Below are 16,264 nucleotides of genomic sequence, written 5' to 3'. Positions count from 1 at the left end.
ACAAGTGGAAGAAGAGTGAGTGTGCTTTGCAGGTGGAAGAACTGAGGTGCAAGTGGTGACATGACTGTTGCAAAAGCCTGATCTTTGGAATGGGTCAAACTCAGGCTTTGTAATCCCATTCTGGTATCTTGATTTAAAAATTATTCAGTCCTTGTAGTATCTTGAATTATGTCTATGTAGAAGAAATAGAGAATTGTCTAATAGAGAATTCTGTGTAAATAATATTTCTGGTAGTGGGCTTGTGCATGAATTTAGTATTAGTACTGGCAGAAACCGTTCTGCTATGTATGTGATCACCTCTTTAAGCCTTAAAATGTTAGGAACTATAATTTCAGATGATTGAAGCTACTGCCTATGACTTCTATGCTTCTGTATGTGTTGTGTCCTCTGGATGTTGGTTTTCAAGAGTTTCTCCTTTTTAACTGGACTGTGTTCATGACCGTAGGTTTTGGCAAACCATTTTTATTTTTCGTATCTTCAAAATACAGTGGGATTATGTTGCAACAGGATCTTTTTTATTTGTTTATATTTTCTTGTTTGTTTGGTGTGTGCTTTCAGCAATTTTTGTAATAGTTGTCTTCTGTGAGTTAGCATGTGGCTGAGACCTTGCTGATATTTCACAAATGGAAGTTACACAGGTGTTCATTAACTAGTGCTTTGATTTATCATAGCTTCAGCTGTGCTCTTGGTTAGCTTATTCTTTTTCTTTAATTTTATTTTTAGGTTATTATTATGGCTCCACAGACAGCTAACACTTACTCTCTTAGGGAGTAATGCCAATGTTCATCAGATATTAACTGGATAAAAACAAAGCTGCTTTTAGTAGAGAGCTTTGAACAGTATGTCTTGTTCTAGCAGCAGTTTGTGTGTTAATTGTGTGTTTCATACCAGTAACCTTGGTAGTGGTAGTTTTATTTACACAGTCCTGGTTTTAGGATATTTTTTGCATGTAGAACAGCACAACCATATTTCAAAATAAATTACCGTTTTCCATAAAGAGATTACAAACAAAAAGATAAACCACAGAGAAGACAACACTAAAAAGTTGCAAGTTGTGGATTTAATTAATTCAAGGCTTATACTTCTTGTTGACTTTTCATCTAATACGGAAGAGTCAACATTATTAGGGACAGGAGGGAAGACTTTTAGGGACTTTACAAAGATCTAGAATATCTTTGTTAAAAGTTATCTAGTAAAACCAATTTTCAGTGTTTTCAAACCACTGCATGCTATTTGCCCTTCAGGAGCAGTATGTAGTGACCTAACCCTGCTGTGCCAGTGTAGCTTCCCATGTGCTTGCTGAGTGGTAGAGATCAGTGCAAACTGGGAGTGACAGAAGAGAAGTGATGTATACTGTGCATTTCTGATCAACGTTAGTGTTGGTAGGGTGCAGCTGTAGGAATATTGTAGGATGGATTTTTTTCTTCCTCATGAGACACATCTGTTGTCTTGGAAAGGAGTATGTTATGGGGTGGCAAATGCATTGAATTATTCAAGGACAGATTCAGATTGCTGTTTTGAGAAGCTTCGTATAGAGAGAGTCTAATAGTGAAATAAGTTTGTGTAGATTTGGATCAGCTTAAGCTTTCAAAATACATTCAGTAGTGTAGAACACAGTACTTGCCTAGCAGAAGAGTTTTCACATGGAATTATTCATGAATAGCAGTTGCACTTTTTATTGTGTCTACTGTAGTCTGTGTTAATTTCCATTGTAACCAAGCTTTAAAAGAACTTCAGTTTTTATTTGCATATGTTCTGTTTCTGAACTATTCATTAGAACTTTCAAAACATAAAAATTTTTTTCCTGGTCTGGTGATCTGCTGCTGCTGCCCAGGTTTTAAAGAGAATGGTAGTCATGGTACAGCCCCGCACAGGCTGCATTCTTCCTGGTAGTCCTTTTCTTCTTTTTCAGGGCTGACCAAATTTTTTGGGTGGGTGACTGCACCAGGTCCATCTTTCTGGAGCTTTGCTATGTATTGACCATTGGCAGGCAAGCCTTGGACTACACCTTCTAGCTCAGCTCTGAGCTGAAATAAAAGGAGATCGTTAGATACAAGTGATCATCTATCAGGGATTGTTGGCATTAGTCTGGCACCATCACTCAGGAAGACATCAGATACTTGCTTCAGAAGGTGTCTTTGCTGATCATGATTCCTTTTATGTTTCTCACCAGACACGTGGCTTTTTGTCCAGTACTTAAGACTGTGGTTTCCACATAAAGAAACTTAATTCTTCCTAAATGGATATGTATGCCTTAGTCTCTTGTAAAATCAATAGCATCTTAAAAGAAGTGCTCTTAATATCTGTCACATAACATTTCAACATCTCTTGTGTAGTTGTGCTAGCTAGGAACAAAATGTAGATTTGATCCTTCAGACTCTTACTGCTATTTTAATGTTTGCTAAGCCTGCCTAGTTCTTCAGGATGTCAGATGTCTTCAAAATTAATTGCTTAAACTGATGCCTGGCAAGAAACAGATTATCAAACCTATTTTACTCATACTGTCTTTTAAAAATTCAAAAAATAAAGACATCAAAATAAGGTTGAGAGTATTCTTCATGACTATAATACAGTAGATATGCTCCTCTGTAGATGATGTCATGACCTATAAAAGTTACTGGCCTGTGGGTGGATTCACAGGATTCTGTAACGCATAAGGACATAAAGGTTTTTGTTTCTTAAGTTTCTTTATTACAACTTACTACAAACTACCACTAGAAAAGGAAGTATATAGTTACAATTAATTACATATATGCACTTATATACATACTATTCAGATCCTTACTGGTACAGCATTTGTCAGATTTTTCCCAGGAGTGGAGCAAATTGATGATGGTCTCACTTCAAAGGTGATCTGCAGCAGCCTGGAGTCAGTCAGGCATTCCCAGTGAGGGTCTGGTCTGTCCAGGAGATCTTGTGTAGTGAAGTCTTTGCAGGGGAAGCTTTTGGAGGGAAGCTTCGTTTTGGGTAGAAAGCGAGTTATTTTTATCCTGTTAGAGACATAAGGGGGTGTAGGGCACAACCACTTGGAGCCACCAGTAGCTTTTACTAACTGCTGTTTTTCACCTGGAACTAGGCAGTAGATGCTCCTGCTTTCTATTTTCTCAGACTAATGTTTGCATTCTCAATCTGTTTTTCCAATTTGAGCAGCCAATAGCTGTTGCTTTCCCAGGGTGACTTCCACCACTGCAATCTGTTTTTCATGTTTCCAGACAATAAGTTGTTGCAGTTTCTTGGTTTGTGCTTATCCAGGGTGTGTTGGGATGTCTCAGGTTCCTAGGTACCCAGCTGCCCTTCAAGGATGCTCCAGGTTCCCAGGCCAGGTTCTTGGGCTAATAGTTCCCAGGCTGGCAGACATCATCTTCTGTCAGTGTTTTTCCATTATAACCTTCCCGTTTTAAGCAGGTTGCCTTTATGGCTGCTCCCAGCAGATGATTGTTGTATAACATACTGGAGAAAAGAGCTGTCTGTAGTTGTCTTGGGTGTTCATATAAGAGTCATGGTGACTAAGAAAATCTCATCATGTTCCATGAATCCTCTAATTTTAATCATTATAGAACATCTAATGTTAAACTTTCAACAGAAACTTTTTTCCTTTTTGCAAATTATGGAAATGAATTATTCATATGAATTCATTGTAATTGGTACCTAAGGGTACTAAACCCAGGGTTTTGTGTAGAAGTAAAACAGCTCTGCTTAGTTCTGAATGAGTTCTACCCAGGTATTGGACAGTCCACTGAGAGAAATTTAACATTTAGGTAGCTAAATTAAATTTTACATTTAATTTTTCTCATATTAGCTTTAAAATCAGGTTTTATCTTTTTACTTTTGCTCCAATTATGACTTATCAAGCGCACAAATACAAATATTTCAGACAATACAGATCTTACTGATCAAGTGCTGTAGAGAAAATAAATAATTGCCATTTCTTTTTCAGAGCGATCGTTGTCTTATTCTGACGAGTCTCGACTGTCAAATCTTCTTCGGAGGATTACTCGGGAAGACGACAGAGACCGAAGACTGGCTACTGTAAAGCAACTGAAAGAATTCATTCAGCAACCAGAAAACAAACTGGTAATTTCTACTTTTCCATAGCACCAGAGTATTTCTCATTTTATAAAACTATCTTTTTAAAAATCTATGTGTTAGGATATGTTTGTGAGGAATATCTTATATACAAAGAATTTCCTTCCACAACAAAGCGTATTCCTGGATTGCATGTTGTTTTTCTGGCATTGAGGAAATTTTTTATTGCTTGATTACTTAGGGCATACTGCCTTAAAGCAAGCTACTGAATGCATGAGCTGTAGGAATAAATATGGTATGCATGTGGGGTTTTTTGGCTGGTCTTAGCAGTATCCTCTGGATCCTTCAGCAAGGAAATAGAAGAGTAGTAAAATGCGTTGTCATGTTCAAAAACTGTTTCTGTATTTCAAATTAAAAATATGCAGATATTTAAACAGTCTTGTGAATAGCTCATCTTAGAGTTATTCAGCTTTCTAGCTAAACACCTTTGTATGCGGATTCCCTTTTATGGGAGAGAACAAAATGAGTCTTTGTTTTCATTACATCTTTGGTTTTTTTAATGGATTGTTGAACTAATATCCTCAAGTGTTTCTTAAGGATTGGGTGGGGGAGAGTATCCTGCTGTGGATATGTTTTTATACTACTTAAGTGTTTATTTTGTCTGACACAGTTTCCCCCACTGTTTTGGAGAGCTTAGGAGTTCTCCAAGTATTGAAAAGGCAGGAAGTGATGGTTTAATACCTTGCCACTCATTTACTGGCAGTACTATGATTTTTCAGTTGTGGGTTATGTGTCTATCCATATTTATAAGAAGTTGGTTCATTCTGTCATTATGTATTGATTAACCAGTGTTAATTGTGCTCTTTCTCAAAAGATATGATAGTCAAATACTGAGACTTCTATACTCTGTGCATCTAGGTATAAGCAGACCACGTGCAAGCCTAGCTAATACTTCAGCTTTCCTCTGAAACAAAATCCTTGTTAGTACAAGTTAGTACTGAAAATGCTTCCCCCCCCCCCCCCCTTTTTTTTAATAACTGCATTTTAGTTAGGTTTATTAGTATCTCAGATATAGAATCGCGATTCCAGTATGTTGTAACTCAGTGGTGACAATCTTTGTTAATGGTTAGAATGCTAGAAGTTTGTCACTGAGAAACTTTTCCTTAAGCTTCTTCCAGCTTGGTAATGAGAATAAGATCAGATGCCAAGTAATAGCCACGATGTCAAGCCTAAAATTATAATGGACTATAATAGCAGCATAAAATAGCAGTAGCTCCTGCAATTCTTGACACTACAATGTGTAGCTAGAGTTCCCTTCATTCTCAGGGTTGAAATGTGTGTTCAATGAAGTGAAGTAGTAAAAGTCACTAGGCAGTGGCATTGTCATGTAATGGCATCGTGCTCCAGCTTCTAAATTGTATAGATACTTGTCTCTTTTGCAGATACCAGGCACATTTTTAAAATGCCCTTGTGAGTTCTGAGGGGCCAAGTATGTGGACTTCTTTTCCACCTGCCCTTCTCACACCCCTGCAAAAGAGTGATGTTGCTCAAAACTTAGCAACAAAAACTAGATATGACTCTTTAACACAGTAGAAGTTATCTTTCTGAAGATAAGAGAACAAACCTTTTTATTAACTTATCAAGAAAGCTTATTATTAATATCTTAAGCAGTTACAGCTAATGTATTATTTTGCATCTCAACTCACTAATGTGGGGAGGGTTTTTTTTTTACTGCATGTTGGGAAAACAAGTATTTCTGGTTATGTTTGCTGAGAAGCACTGATTTATCAATAATGTTTCATGCCCCTAAATAATAATCCATTTCTCTGAAATTCAGGTTTGCCTAAGGAGAAATTTTACTACTTCAGATTATATTATCTGATGAATTAAATATTCTGCTGACTCAATTGGTTATTAGTATAGGAGACTAGGTGTTCAGTAGATGCTACTGATGAGCTGTATGTTGAGTCTTACATTTGTGATGTAATGTTATCAGCAAGAACTAAACATAGAACAAACCTTGATAGCAGGCTGCCAGTGTATTTTTGTGGTTACTGTAAATAAATATGAAATATAACATGTAGGATAATATTGCAGTATTGCTTAATATAGTTCATGCTAGTCTGCAATGGCCATGGGAAGCATAATAGCATTCTATTAGCAGCCACTAACAGGGATGTAAAGAGGACCTAGTTTGCGGAAGTTATTGTGCCATTATTATGCTTATGGCTTTTATGTATCTTATAGGTACTAGTTAAACAACTGGATAATATCCTGACTGCCATTCACGATGTACTCAATGAAAGGTAAGCTGGAAAAACTAAGGCTTTTCTGAAGAGGAAAAATAATGACAGTGTTAGGTTTGGATTTCAACATTGAAATGCAATGAAGGGGGAAAGGTTGAAGGAAATTAATTCACTAATTTTGCATGGGTGTGACATTGCAGTAGCAGGACGGAACTGGGGGAGAGTTAAGACTCTCTTAGGTGTATCAACAATACTGTTAGACTGTCTAGAGTATACTTAACACGAAAGAATTTGAATGCATGCCTGTGGCTTTTATTTTGTACGTCATACAAAGTCTGTCTCAGCTATGTTTGGTCACCTGAGTGTAGTAGTGTGCTGCTGTGGTTGTCTAGCTTGCAAATTGAATTTCAGTTTTTTTATAACCTGATCTAATGGATTTACATACAACTAAGAGCATATGTAGAGGGAATTCAGGTGTGTGTGAGGCTTTTTGGTGTTTAGTTCAGTGTTACTACCTGAAGTCAGCTGTCTGTTAAGAATTTTCTTCTTTGGATAGTGTGTTCTAAGTAGAATAGCCTGTTCATTGCATATTTTTATTCAAGTTGTTTTATTCCATAGAAATAAGTATTTCACAGGATTTTTCAGATTATTAATTTTTCTTTTAGCTTCACTGCTGCTGCCATTAGGTAGGAGAGAAGCAGCTTCGTTCAAGCATTTTTCTGCTTTAGAAATGTCTTAATCTGTTCATTGTTTATTCTGCTGTTATGTCTGGAGATCCCACTTGGGTTTTTTTCTGCCCCAAAATACAGTAGCAAATTGCTGCAAGAACTGAGACAGGAAGGAGCTTGCTGTCTTGGACTTCTTTGTGCTTCTCTGAGCTATGAGGCTGAGAAGATCTTTAAATGGATTTTTAGCAAATTCAGCTCATCCACAAAAGATGAAGTTAAACTTCTTTATTTGTGTGCAACCTACAAAGCACTGGAGACTGTAGGAGAAAAGAAAGCCTTTTCATCTTTAATGCAGGTAAGACTACAAGTTAAAACAGGATTATTAATGATTTTTCCAGTGCAAGGCTTGAATCAACTTTTTAATTGGAATGAATGATAAGTAATGATATGTTGACATAGTAAGTAAATATAATTACAGCTGGGAGGGAACTTTCTGACTGCATGGGATTCTTTGGTTCTGATTACATTAGCAAGGAATGTCAGGTCTTTGTAGGACAATATATATTTTGATGCAACTTTTTGGTATATGTTGCAGATTTAAGAGGAAGAGTCTTGTTGAGACTGAAAAGAGAATTCAGGTGGAATGGCGCACAAACCCCAACCTGTTAATTGCTTTGTACTACCTCTTATTTACAATTTCTATCTTGAATTGTGTTCAGATCTGAGAGGGAGTAGGATTTGTGCAGACAAATCTGGTCCCCTGGTTCAAGTTCTAGGGTCTTTTATTTTGGATGCAGAAAAACTATATCCAGGTCTGTACTCCAATTTAATATTAACTTTACAGAGCCAAAAACCTTCTCCAAAAAGGAGAAGCAGGAACTTAACTGGTTGTTCTGTGTCCCTGAGACTAAAACCTGGGTCTGCTATATTTCAAGCAAATGCCCACTTTAAATGATTATTTTCGTGCAGTATATGTTATGCTTTTTATGTTTTTCCTTCATGCAGAAAGAGTATTCAATGTTTCTGATGAGCTGAAATAGTTCACTAAAAAGTGTTCAACACTAAATAAATCTGTGTGTGTCCAGTATCGTAACTTTTTCACACGTTGTTTTAAGGAAGTGAAATGTCTAGTGGCTTTGCTTTACTTTTTAGCTTGTAATGACGAGCCTGCAGTCCATTCTAGAAAATGTGGATACACCAGAGTTACTGTGCAAATGTGTCAAGTGCATCCTTTTGGTGTCCCGATGCTACCCACACATTTTCAGCACCAATTTTAGGGTAAGCTTACTTCTTAGTCTGTATCTTCCTTCTCACATGGAAATGTTGGTGCAGCAAATTGGGTAATTAACCTTTCTTCAAAATTGCTTTCCAGGACACAGTGGACATACTGGTTGGGTGGCATATAGATCACACTCAGAAACCTTCCTTGACACAACAGGTGTCAGGTAAGTTTGGCCAAGGAGTCACTAACGTAGTCCACTCTGGCTTGCAGATGATGTGGGTTTACTTACACAAGTCTGGTCCTACTGACATGGAAGTTAACATAAAACGGAAATGAGTTTCTGGCTACATAACAAGAAATTTTGTTCCTAATTTGTAATTATATTTGCATTTGCCATTTTATGCTGTATCTGGAAAAAAGGGATGCTTTATTCAAGCTACAGTTAAACATTGTTTTGTGTAATTTTTTTAACAATTGTAAATAAGTTTATAGATCTTAATATATTCTCTGTGGAAGAATATATTTTCTCCTATGTACTTCTAGAAAATCTTTGTGATAGATACTGTACTGGCATTTAAGAAATTGGGAAGCTTCTTCCTATAGCTAGAGCAGTTGTCTTGGAGTTATTCACAGCAAGTCTGTTAGGTTTCCTGTGTCACAGTCCTAGGTTCCATCATTAATGTTTAACTGCTGGGGGGCAGGGCTGAACCTGAAAATGAATTTGTCAAAGGCATGAATGAGGGAAATACAATTTATATTTATCTTAAAAACACTTTGTTAACATTTTGATGCAGATGACCCTGTCTTACCTTAGCAACTTTTACCTCAGCAATATGCAATTAAAATTTAATTTTCATGTGTTACCTTGTTCCACTGTTTTAATTGCCTTGATATTTTTATACAGGATGGCTGCAGAGCTTGGAGCCCTTTTGGGTGGCTGATCTTACTTTTTCTACCACGCTCTTGGGTCAGTTTTTGGAAGATATGGAAGCTTATGCTGAGGTAAACAAGACTTTATGGTTTATACTAGAGTTAGCTCTTGCAGATTTCTTAATAAATCCACAGCTGTGATTCTTATGGATGTATCACATTTGTAGAAAATAAAATTATCTGGTTTTCCTAGGGAAAAGAGAATCAAATTACAGAGTATACTTAAGGCATGTACAATAACAATTCTACACAAATCCTTATGAACTACTTACATAGTATCATAGCCAGGCTTTCAGCCATTGTTGATTGAGAATATGATGTTATAATAAAAATAAAAACAATTGACCAAGTAGGAATGCCTTCATTTTTAAAAATCTGTAGTAAAGGCATTTCCCAGTCTTTCCTTGGTGTTTTCTCTAATTGTCCAACTTCAGAGTTTTTCAGAAGTAGTGACTGCTGGGGGGAGAGGGATTCCTAATGCTTCTGGAGATTAATGGTAAATTTGTCTTTTTACTGAAGTAACAGATTATACTGTGCAGGAAATAATGAGGCAGGATCTGACAGAAAACTAAAGTATATTGACTTAACATACTTTGTTTTGACTTTGTAACCTTTGCTTAGGTAACAGAGTGTAGAGGTTGTCTGGTGCTGGCATTAAATGGGTTTTAGAGGGGAGTGTTGGTTTTTTCTTAAGGTGCTCATATGTATGCTTCTAACTACATTATGCTGTATTATATATGTTAGCATGCAGTTCCTATAGGTGAAATTGTACTTCCACCTAAATCTGTTTCATTCAAGGCAGAATAAATTATTTGACATTATTATTGTACTTATATGTACACAAGGCTTCTGATAGTACAGCTTTGAGTTAAGATTCACAGACCTCTTTGGCAGTGTCAAGCCCAGAGAAACCTGCGTGTGACTGTAGGCACACAGTTGGAAGTGATTAGTCAGGGCAGTAGGTCGCTACTTACCAACTTGTCTGCTGAACTGGACAACGTGTATATTCTTAGTCACGGAAGAGTTTTAAGATAACACATTAACTTAAATCATGGAGGAGGTGGTTCCTCCATGTGTGTGTTTACCTCACAGTGGGGTAGACCAAGGCTATATCTATACTAATGAGATCAGTACTTCTGGAATGTTCCCAGGCACTGATGCCAGCTGGCATGAAGCAGCCTGCTAAGTAAACTCATCATCTCCAGATCAAGGTAGCTACATGTAAACAGTGTGATGGGAATGGCCACTCGAACGTTTTCGCTCCAGTTTGTGGATGGGAATTATTTGGGAGAGTGGTAAAAGTGTGCAGACAACTGTAAGTGCAGCAATATGAATGATCATGTTCTGGGGCTCAGGAACATCATGAGCCTCTGCTTTAATTTGCACAATATAGCCCGAGCACTCCATTTCAGTGGCTAAACTAATGAGCAGCATCTCATTACTGCTCTGTGGCTTGCTCAGTGTCATTATGTGACTCTATCCCATCTTCATACATACGTAAGGTTAGAGATACTGGGTGAATGTATCTATAATATGTCTGGAAAATAGATAAAATATTTTCAATCTCATATTTTGATCTTTTATACATGTATTATAACTGTTAATGATGTGTACTGAAATAGAAAACTTCTGTGCTGTAGGACCTCAGCCATGTGGCTTCTGGGGAGTCGGTAGATGAAGATATTCCTCCTCCTTCAGTATCTCTACCTAAACTGGCTGCACTTCTTCGGGTTTTCAGTACTGTGGTGAGGAGTATTGGGGAGCGCTTCAGCCCAATTAGAGGACCACCAATTACAGAAGCATATGTAACTGATGTAAGAATTCAAGGTTTTCTTCCTGTTTTTCTTTGTTGCTGACACAATTTATCATCATACAATGATGCTTTTCACTGTTGAGTTTGTTTAGGTTTTGTGAATCTTACATGAATATGTATATGCTCAGCTTTGAGCAAACGTATTTTCTAGAAGAAATATGCTACAAGAATTTTATTAAATATTAAGGTATAGGTTGTGATAGTGGCACATATGAGTAGTATATAGAAGAAACTAATTTTTTTTTTAGGCATTTTAACTTCATGTAGCTAGGTTTATGCTTTTGTTATGTCTTTGTAACCATAAGTTACTTTTATTCAGATTGCTATGACGCTGTAAAAGCTGAATACATATTATGAGTTTGATTTTGTAAAACGTAGGGGTTTTGTCCATGCCGAAATTGTGTCTGTCAAATCTGATAGCAAAGTCCTTCTGTTGTAAAGTATAGTATAGGATGGTTTAAACTTGGAATAAATATTATATAATATGCCAAGTAGCTGCTATACTTCTGTAACAGAAACTGTAGAGGGGGTGAATGTTAAAAGAAAATAAAAAGGAAAAAAAATAAAAATATTTGCAGTCAAATTCTTCTTGCTGCTGAGCTGCACAACAGGAACTTACGCTTTTGCAGAGTTCTCGGATAAGTGTGTGGATTTCCCAATTAAAGCCAAAAGAGTTATGTAACTTGTCTCTTAATCTGCAGGCGATTCTTGTGACAAAAGAGAACTAGTCTGTCTTTTAAAAGAGGAGTTCTGTTGACTTCAGCTGCAACTGTACAGATTTCTGAATAATTGATTTAAGTTTTCTAGGTCTTTTCAGGTCTTTAACTGAGTAGGAAACCAGACAATTGAAGGTTTGTTTTGTCTTATACTTCTGAAGTGTAATGCCATGATGCATTATTCAGAATATTGTGTTGACAGAATTTACCAAGCTGCAGAGTAGGTTATGGAACAGGATATCAAATAGATGTGAATATAATCAAATAGCATGCAGCCTTTGTCTCTTTTTAATGGAGCTTAATTTAGGTATGTTTTTAATTTTCCAGGTTCTGTACAGAGTAATGAGATGTGTGACTGCAGCAAACCAAGTATTCTTTTCTGAAGCCGTACTTACAGCTGCCAATGAGTGTGTTGGTGTTTTACTTGGCAGCCTAGATCCAAGCATGACCATACACTGTGACATGGTCATCACATACGGATTAGATCAAATGGAAAATTGTCAGACTTGTGGCACTGATTATATCATTTCAGTCCTGAATCTGTTGACACTGGTTTGTACATATTTTTATTATTGTGGGGTTTTTGCATTGGAAAATACTATTTTCTAAGCAATCTTGTTGGGTTTTTTTGTTTTGTGTGTGTGTGTATTAGATAAATATTTAGAACTCTTCCTAACCACAAACCAGAAATTCCTCTTCTAAATGCTTGTATTCTCTTCTCTAAAGCTTATGCTGCTAGCTTGTTTATGCATTTGGCTTGTTGATATAGTAGCATGTAATTTTAGCTTGAGTGCTTGTATTTTGTATTTTTGGGTTGGGTTTTGGGGGGTTTTGGTTTGGTGGTGCCTTTTTTTTTTTTTTTTTTTTTTTTTTGCAGCTTGAATGTTGGACAATGTCATTCTCTGGCCTCTGAAGTTAATAACAGCACCTGATGAATTTCAGAATCTTGGTGCTTGATATGTTCTATTTATCTGCTTATGCCATGACCTGGGAAATCAGACTTCTTCAAAACATAGCTCTGAATGTATAGGCCACAAACTCCTAACCCCACAATGATCTAAATTAAAAGAGCAGCTTTGTCTCAGGTGTGCTGTTAAAGCCTGAAAATAACTAATTCTCTAAATGTGAATTTGAGAGAGCAAATACAAGATACTTGCATTGCTGGGGAGCAGGATTTTTTCTAGATGTAGTGTATACAAGCTAGAAAAACAGTATTTTAATTCATCTTTAATAATCTATTCTAATAAAAATTAATTCAGGTAAAGATGTTTACAATTTTGGTTTTTGTCCCCAGATTGTTGAACAAATTAATACAAAGCTGCCCTCATCATTTGTAGAGAAATTATTTATACCAGAGTCTAAACTACTTGTTCTTCGTTATCATAAGGAGAAAGAGGTAAGAGTGGCTTCTACAGGTGTTACAACAGCCTTTGTGTATTTCCCAGCATATATTAAGCTGTACAACTTTGTTCATCTTAAATATGTTTTTTTATCTAGCTAGATATCTATGAAACTTCTGAAAAGGCAGATGTAGGTAGTTCTTGGTTTTGGCATTTAGATTTGATAAGGAATTGGTAAGATGGCCATCATACCAGGTAGATAATTCCTTAGTCGATGTGGCTTTCATGCTCAGTGTGTTATATGGATGATCCAGAAAGTAATTAATAGGTTTTTGTAAGTAAGTAGTACTTAATTACAGAAAACTAAATCAGATTAGGCTATTTATAGATAAAGAAGCATCATTTTAAATTCTACACTGGTGATAAATATATTTTATAATTTTATGCTTATCACTTATTACTGTAATTATTTTTTATTCTCAAGGTTGTTGCAGCAGCCCAGGCTGTATACCAAGCCGTACTGAGCCTGAAGAACATTCCTGTTTTGGAGACTGCTTACAGGTTGATTCTAGGAGAAATGACCTGTGCTCTAAATAGTCTTCTCTATAGTTTACATCTTCCTGAGGCCTGTTCTGAAATCCAGCATGACTCTTTCAAGAAGCGTATACTCAATGTGGATAATGCGAAGTTTGTTGTTATATTTGACCTTAGTGCTCTAAGTACTATTGGAAATGCTAAAAACTCATTAATTGGGGTGAGTAAAAACTCCACAGATAAAGCTTGTGCAATTTTTACTTACAATATACCATAATATATTTCACCAGTAGTGCACATATGTGTAATTAAAGTGATTGGTCTTTTTTTTTCTCCTAGCTTAGTTAGAGAAAAACTTCAGTATTAAAACTTGGGGGAAATAGAATGTGTGGATCATATCTCTAATTGGTGCATAATGAAAAGCAGTTTTTAGGGAAGAGCATTTTGTAGGGGTTATTAACGGATTGAGTCTATGATTGTCATAGTAATTTTTTTTTTTTGAAAGTCAAGACAGATAAAAACAGCTTTAGTGGTCCTTTGCTAGTATCAGCCATGTGAAAACTTCTATTCCAGATCTTTCCAAATAAAACAAACTGCTTTTAACAGGGTGTGTAAAAAAGGGAAAGAAAATAGTTACAATTAAGGCCAGAAAATTAATAGAATTGAATTATTTCACATGAGAAGAGGCAAACCACAATAATTAATGTTATGGAAACTTCACTTAAAAATAGATCCTATTTATTATGTTTCTTTGCTCACATTGCAATTGTTTTATAGATGTGGGCCCTTTCGCCGACTGTGTTTGCACTACTGAGTAAAAATCTGATGATTGTTCATGGTGACATAGCAGTTCATTTTCCTGCTGTCCAGTATGCAGTACTCTATACATTATATTCACACTGTTCCAGGTATGAAGTTTAATAATTCATCAGTATTTTAAGAGCAATAGGATGGACTGGTCTGAGTAGAATATGTTGGAGAGATTAATTAAAATAGGCTATTACAATCAAGCTTTTGCCCAAATTTCTCTAATCAGTTTTTACTTTCATTAATTGCAGGGAGTCTGTATCTCAGCCAAGAAAGCATGTCCTGACTTAAAATTTGGCATTTTATTCAAAGGCAGATTAGAAGTCTTGTGTTTGAATAGAGATAACTGAGGGAGAACTCTACTGAAAGTAAATAAGGAAAGATTATTTACTGTTTTGCTTACTGTGAGATCTAGGAGAGGTAATAAAATGTAAATAGATTTAAACAGTTTTTGGACCTTATTGCTGCAAAGTGTTGGCAAAGTAAGGGAATATACTAGTTTAACTGTTACTCTGTACATTTCTCGGATTCAGTGATTTTTCACTAAGTGTTTGATATCGACCAGAGTTAAAACTGGGTTACTGGGCTGCATGGACTAATGTAAAATTGTAGCTTTGTTCTTTTAGACCAGGGATCAAAATATTTGGGTTTTGACATAATGTGGTTACTGTGTGGGTGTGCATTAACTTTTGTTGCTGGGATTTTTTTCTTTGTTTGTTTTGGGGGTGTTTGTTTTTTTTTCCTTACCCCACACCTCTCCCCACCAATACTCTAAGGAAGTATCCCTAATCTGGGGGTGAGTTTACATTTTATGTTTTTCCTTGCCTTTTCAGGCATGACCATTTCATATCCAGTAGCCTCAGTTCTTCCTCTCCCTCTCTGTTTGATGGAGCAGTTATAAGTACCGTAACCACAGCAACAAAAAAGCATTTCTCAATCATACTAAACCTTTTGGGGTTACTGCTTAAGAAGGATAACCTTACTCAAGACACCAGGTAACTAACATTTTCTTATTAATCAGGAGTCTTTTCTCCCCCTCTCAGTAGAATGGCTTAATTCGGAAATCAGGATAATTTTCATCTGTGAAACTTGGCATAAATTTGACTAGTCAAGTATTTGGGTTTTGTTGGTTTGTGGTTTTTTGCCTTTAAAAAAAAAATTAATAACGAAATACCTGTGGAAAAAGTAGATGCTCATTCTTACATGTGAGAGTAGAAAAATTGAAACCATCATAAGGTCTATACAGTAAAAGCAGAGCTATGAGATTTTACTGAAAAAAATTTTGGTCGCTGGAGGTACTCTTTTACAATAGTTACAATCTTGTATTACCAAAATGCTGTTTAAGTTAAACACATTTTTAATGTTAAGAAACCTTTTGTTTAAAAAGTGAGTTATGGTGTAATACTAATCTGTAAAGTGAAGTAGTTTAAGTTACATTAAAAGGTATCTTTCTGTAACTGTATGGAGTGATTAATACTTTTGTTTTTTGAAGGAAACTACTTATGACGTGGGCTTTGGAAGTGGCTGTTCTGATGAAAAAATCAGAAACATATGCACCATTATTTTCTCTCCCATCTTTTCATAAGTTTTGTAAAGGACTTTTAGCAAACAGTAAGATACCGCATATTTTTACTTTAACATGCTTTAACATGTCTTCTATATGGCATAATTAAGTACATAATTGACCGTGTCATATACCACTGATAGCTGTAACTTCTTGTTTCATTTACATTAGGGATGCTTTCAGTTTGTATTGTGCAAAAACTTACACTATATTTTTTCTCAAATGGATCCCTACCTATTACTTACGCAAACAATTTTTTCTCTTAAAACTTGTGATTGTGAAATTGATCTGCCAAAAATGTCAGTGATGTGCCAAATCTTGTAAGATTGCATTTTACTTTATCAAAAGCAGTGGAACCATTCGATAATGTGATGTACTGTTTTGGATTTCAAAACTTG

The 16,264-nt window shown here is 36.0% G+C and overlaps 1 protein-coding gene across 6 annotated transcripts in view; it reads left to right on the top strand.

Moving 5' to 3' along the window:
- Positions 1 to 16,264, top strand: part of SMG1 (SMG1 nonsense mediated mRNA decay associated PI3K related kinase) — an 86,795-nt gene that overhangs the window by 34,345 nt on the left and 36,186 nt on the right. For 5 of the 6 annotated variants that reach the window (XM_030481474.1, XM_030481472.1, XM_030481473.1 and 2 more), the window contains 13 exons: positions 3,938 to 4,074; positions 6,274 to 6,332; positions 7,082 to 7,295; positions 8,093 to 8,218; positions 8,313 to 8,385; positions 9,067 to 9,164; positions 10,733 to 10,906; positions 11,949 to 12,173; positions 12,916 to 13,017; positions 13,446 to 13,715; positions 14,273 to 14,403; positions 15,136 to 15,297; positions 15,795 to 15,913. In XM_030481474.1, the coding sequence (XP_030337334.1) occupies positions 3,938 to 4,074; positions 6,274 to 6,332; positions 7,082 to 7,295; positions 8,093 to 8,218; positions 8,313 to 8,385; positions 9,067 to 9,164; positions 10,733 to 10,906; positions 11,949 to 12,173; positions 12,916 to 13,017; positions 13,446 to 13,715; positions 14,273 to 14,403; positions 15,136 to 15,297; positions 15,795 to 15,913 (1,890 nt within the window). Of the gene's footprint in view, positions 1 to 3,937; positions 4,075 to 6,273; positions 6,333 to 7,081; positions 7,296 to 8,092; positions 8,219 to 8,312; positions 8,386 to 9,066; positions 9,165 to 9,542; positions 9,589 to 10,732; positions 10,907 to 11,948; positions 12,174 to 12,915; positions 13,018 to 13,445; positions 13,716 to 14,272; positions 14,404 to 15,135; positions 15,298 to 15,794; positions 15,914 to 16,264 lie in introns of those variants that run through there. The other variant, XM_030481477.1, reaches the window with a different exon arrangement.

This window comes from Strigops habroptila, chromosome 4 (assembly GCF_004027225.2).
Source record: "Strigops habroptila isolate Jane chromosome 4, bStrHab1.2.pri, whole genome shotgun sequence".
NCBI lineage: Eukaryota > Metazoa > Chordata > Aves > Psittaciformes > Psittacidae > Strigops > Strigops habroptila.
This window is presented reverse-complemented; position numbering and strand designations above follow the sequence as displayed.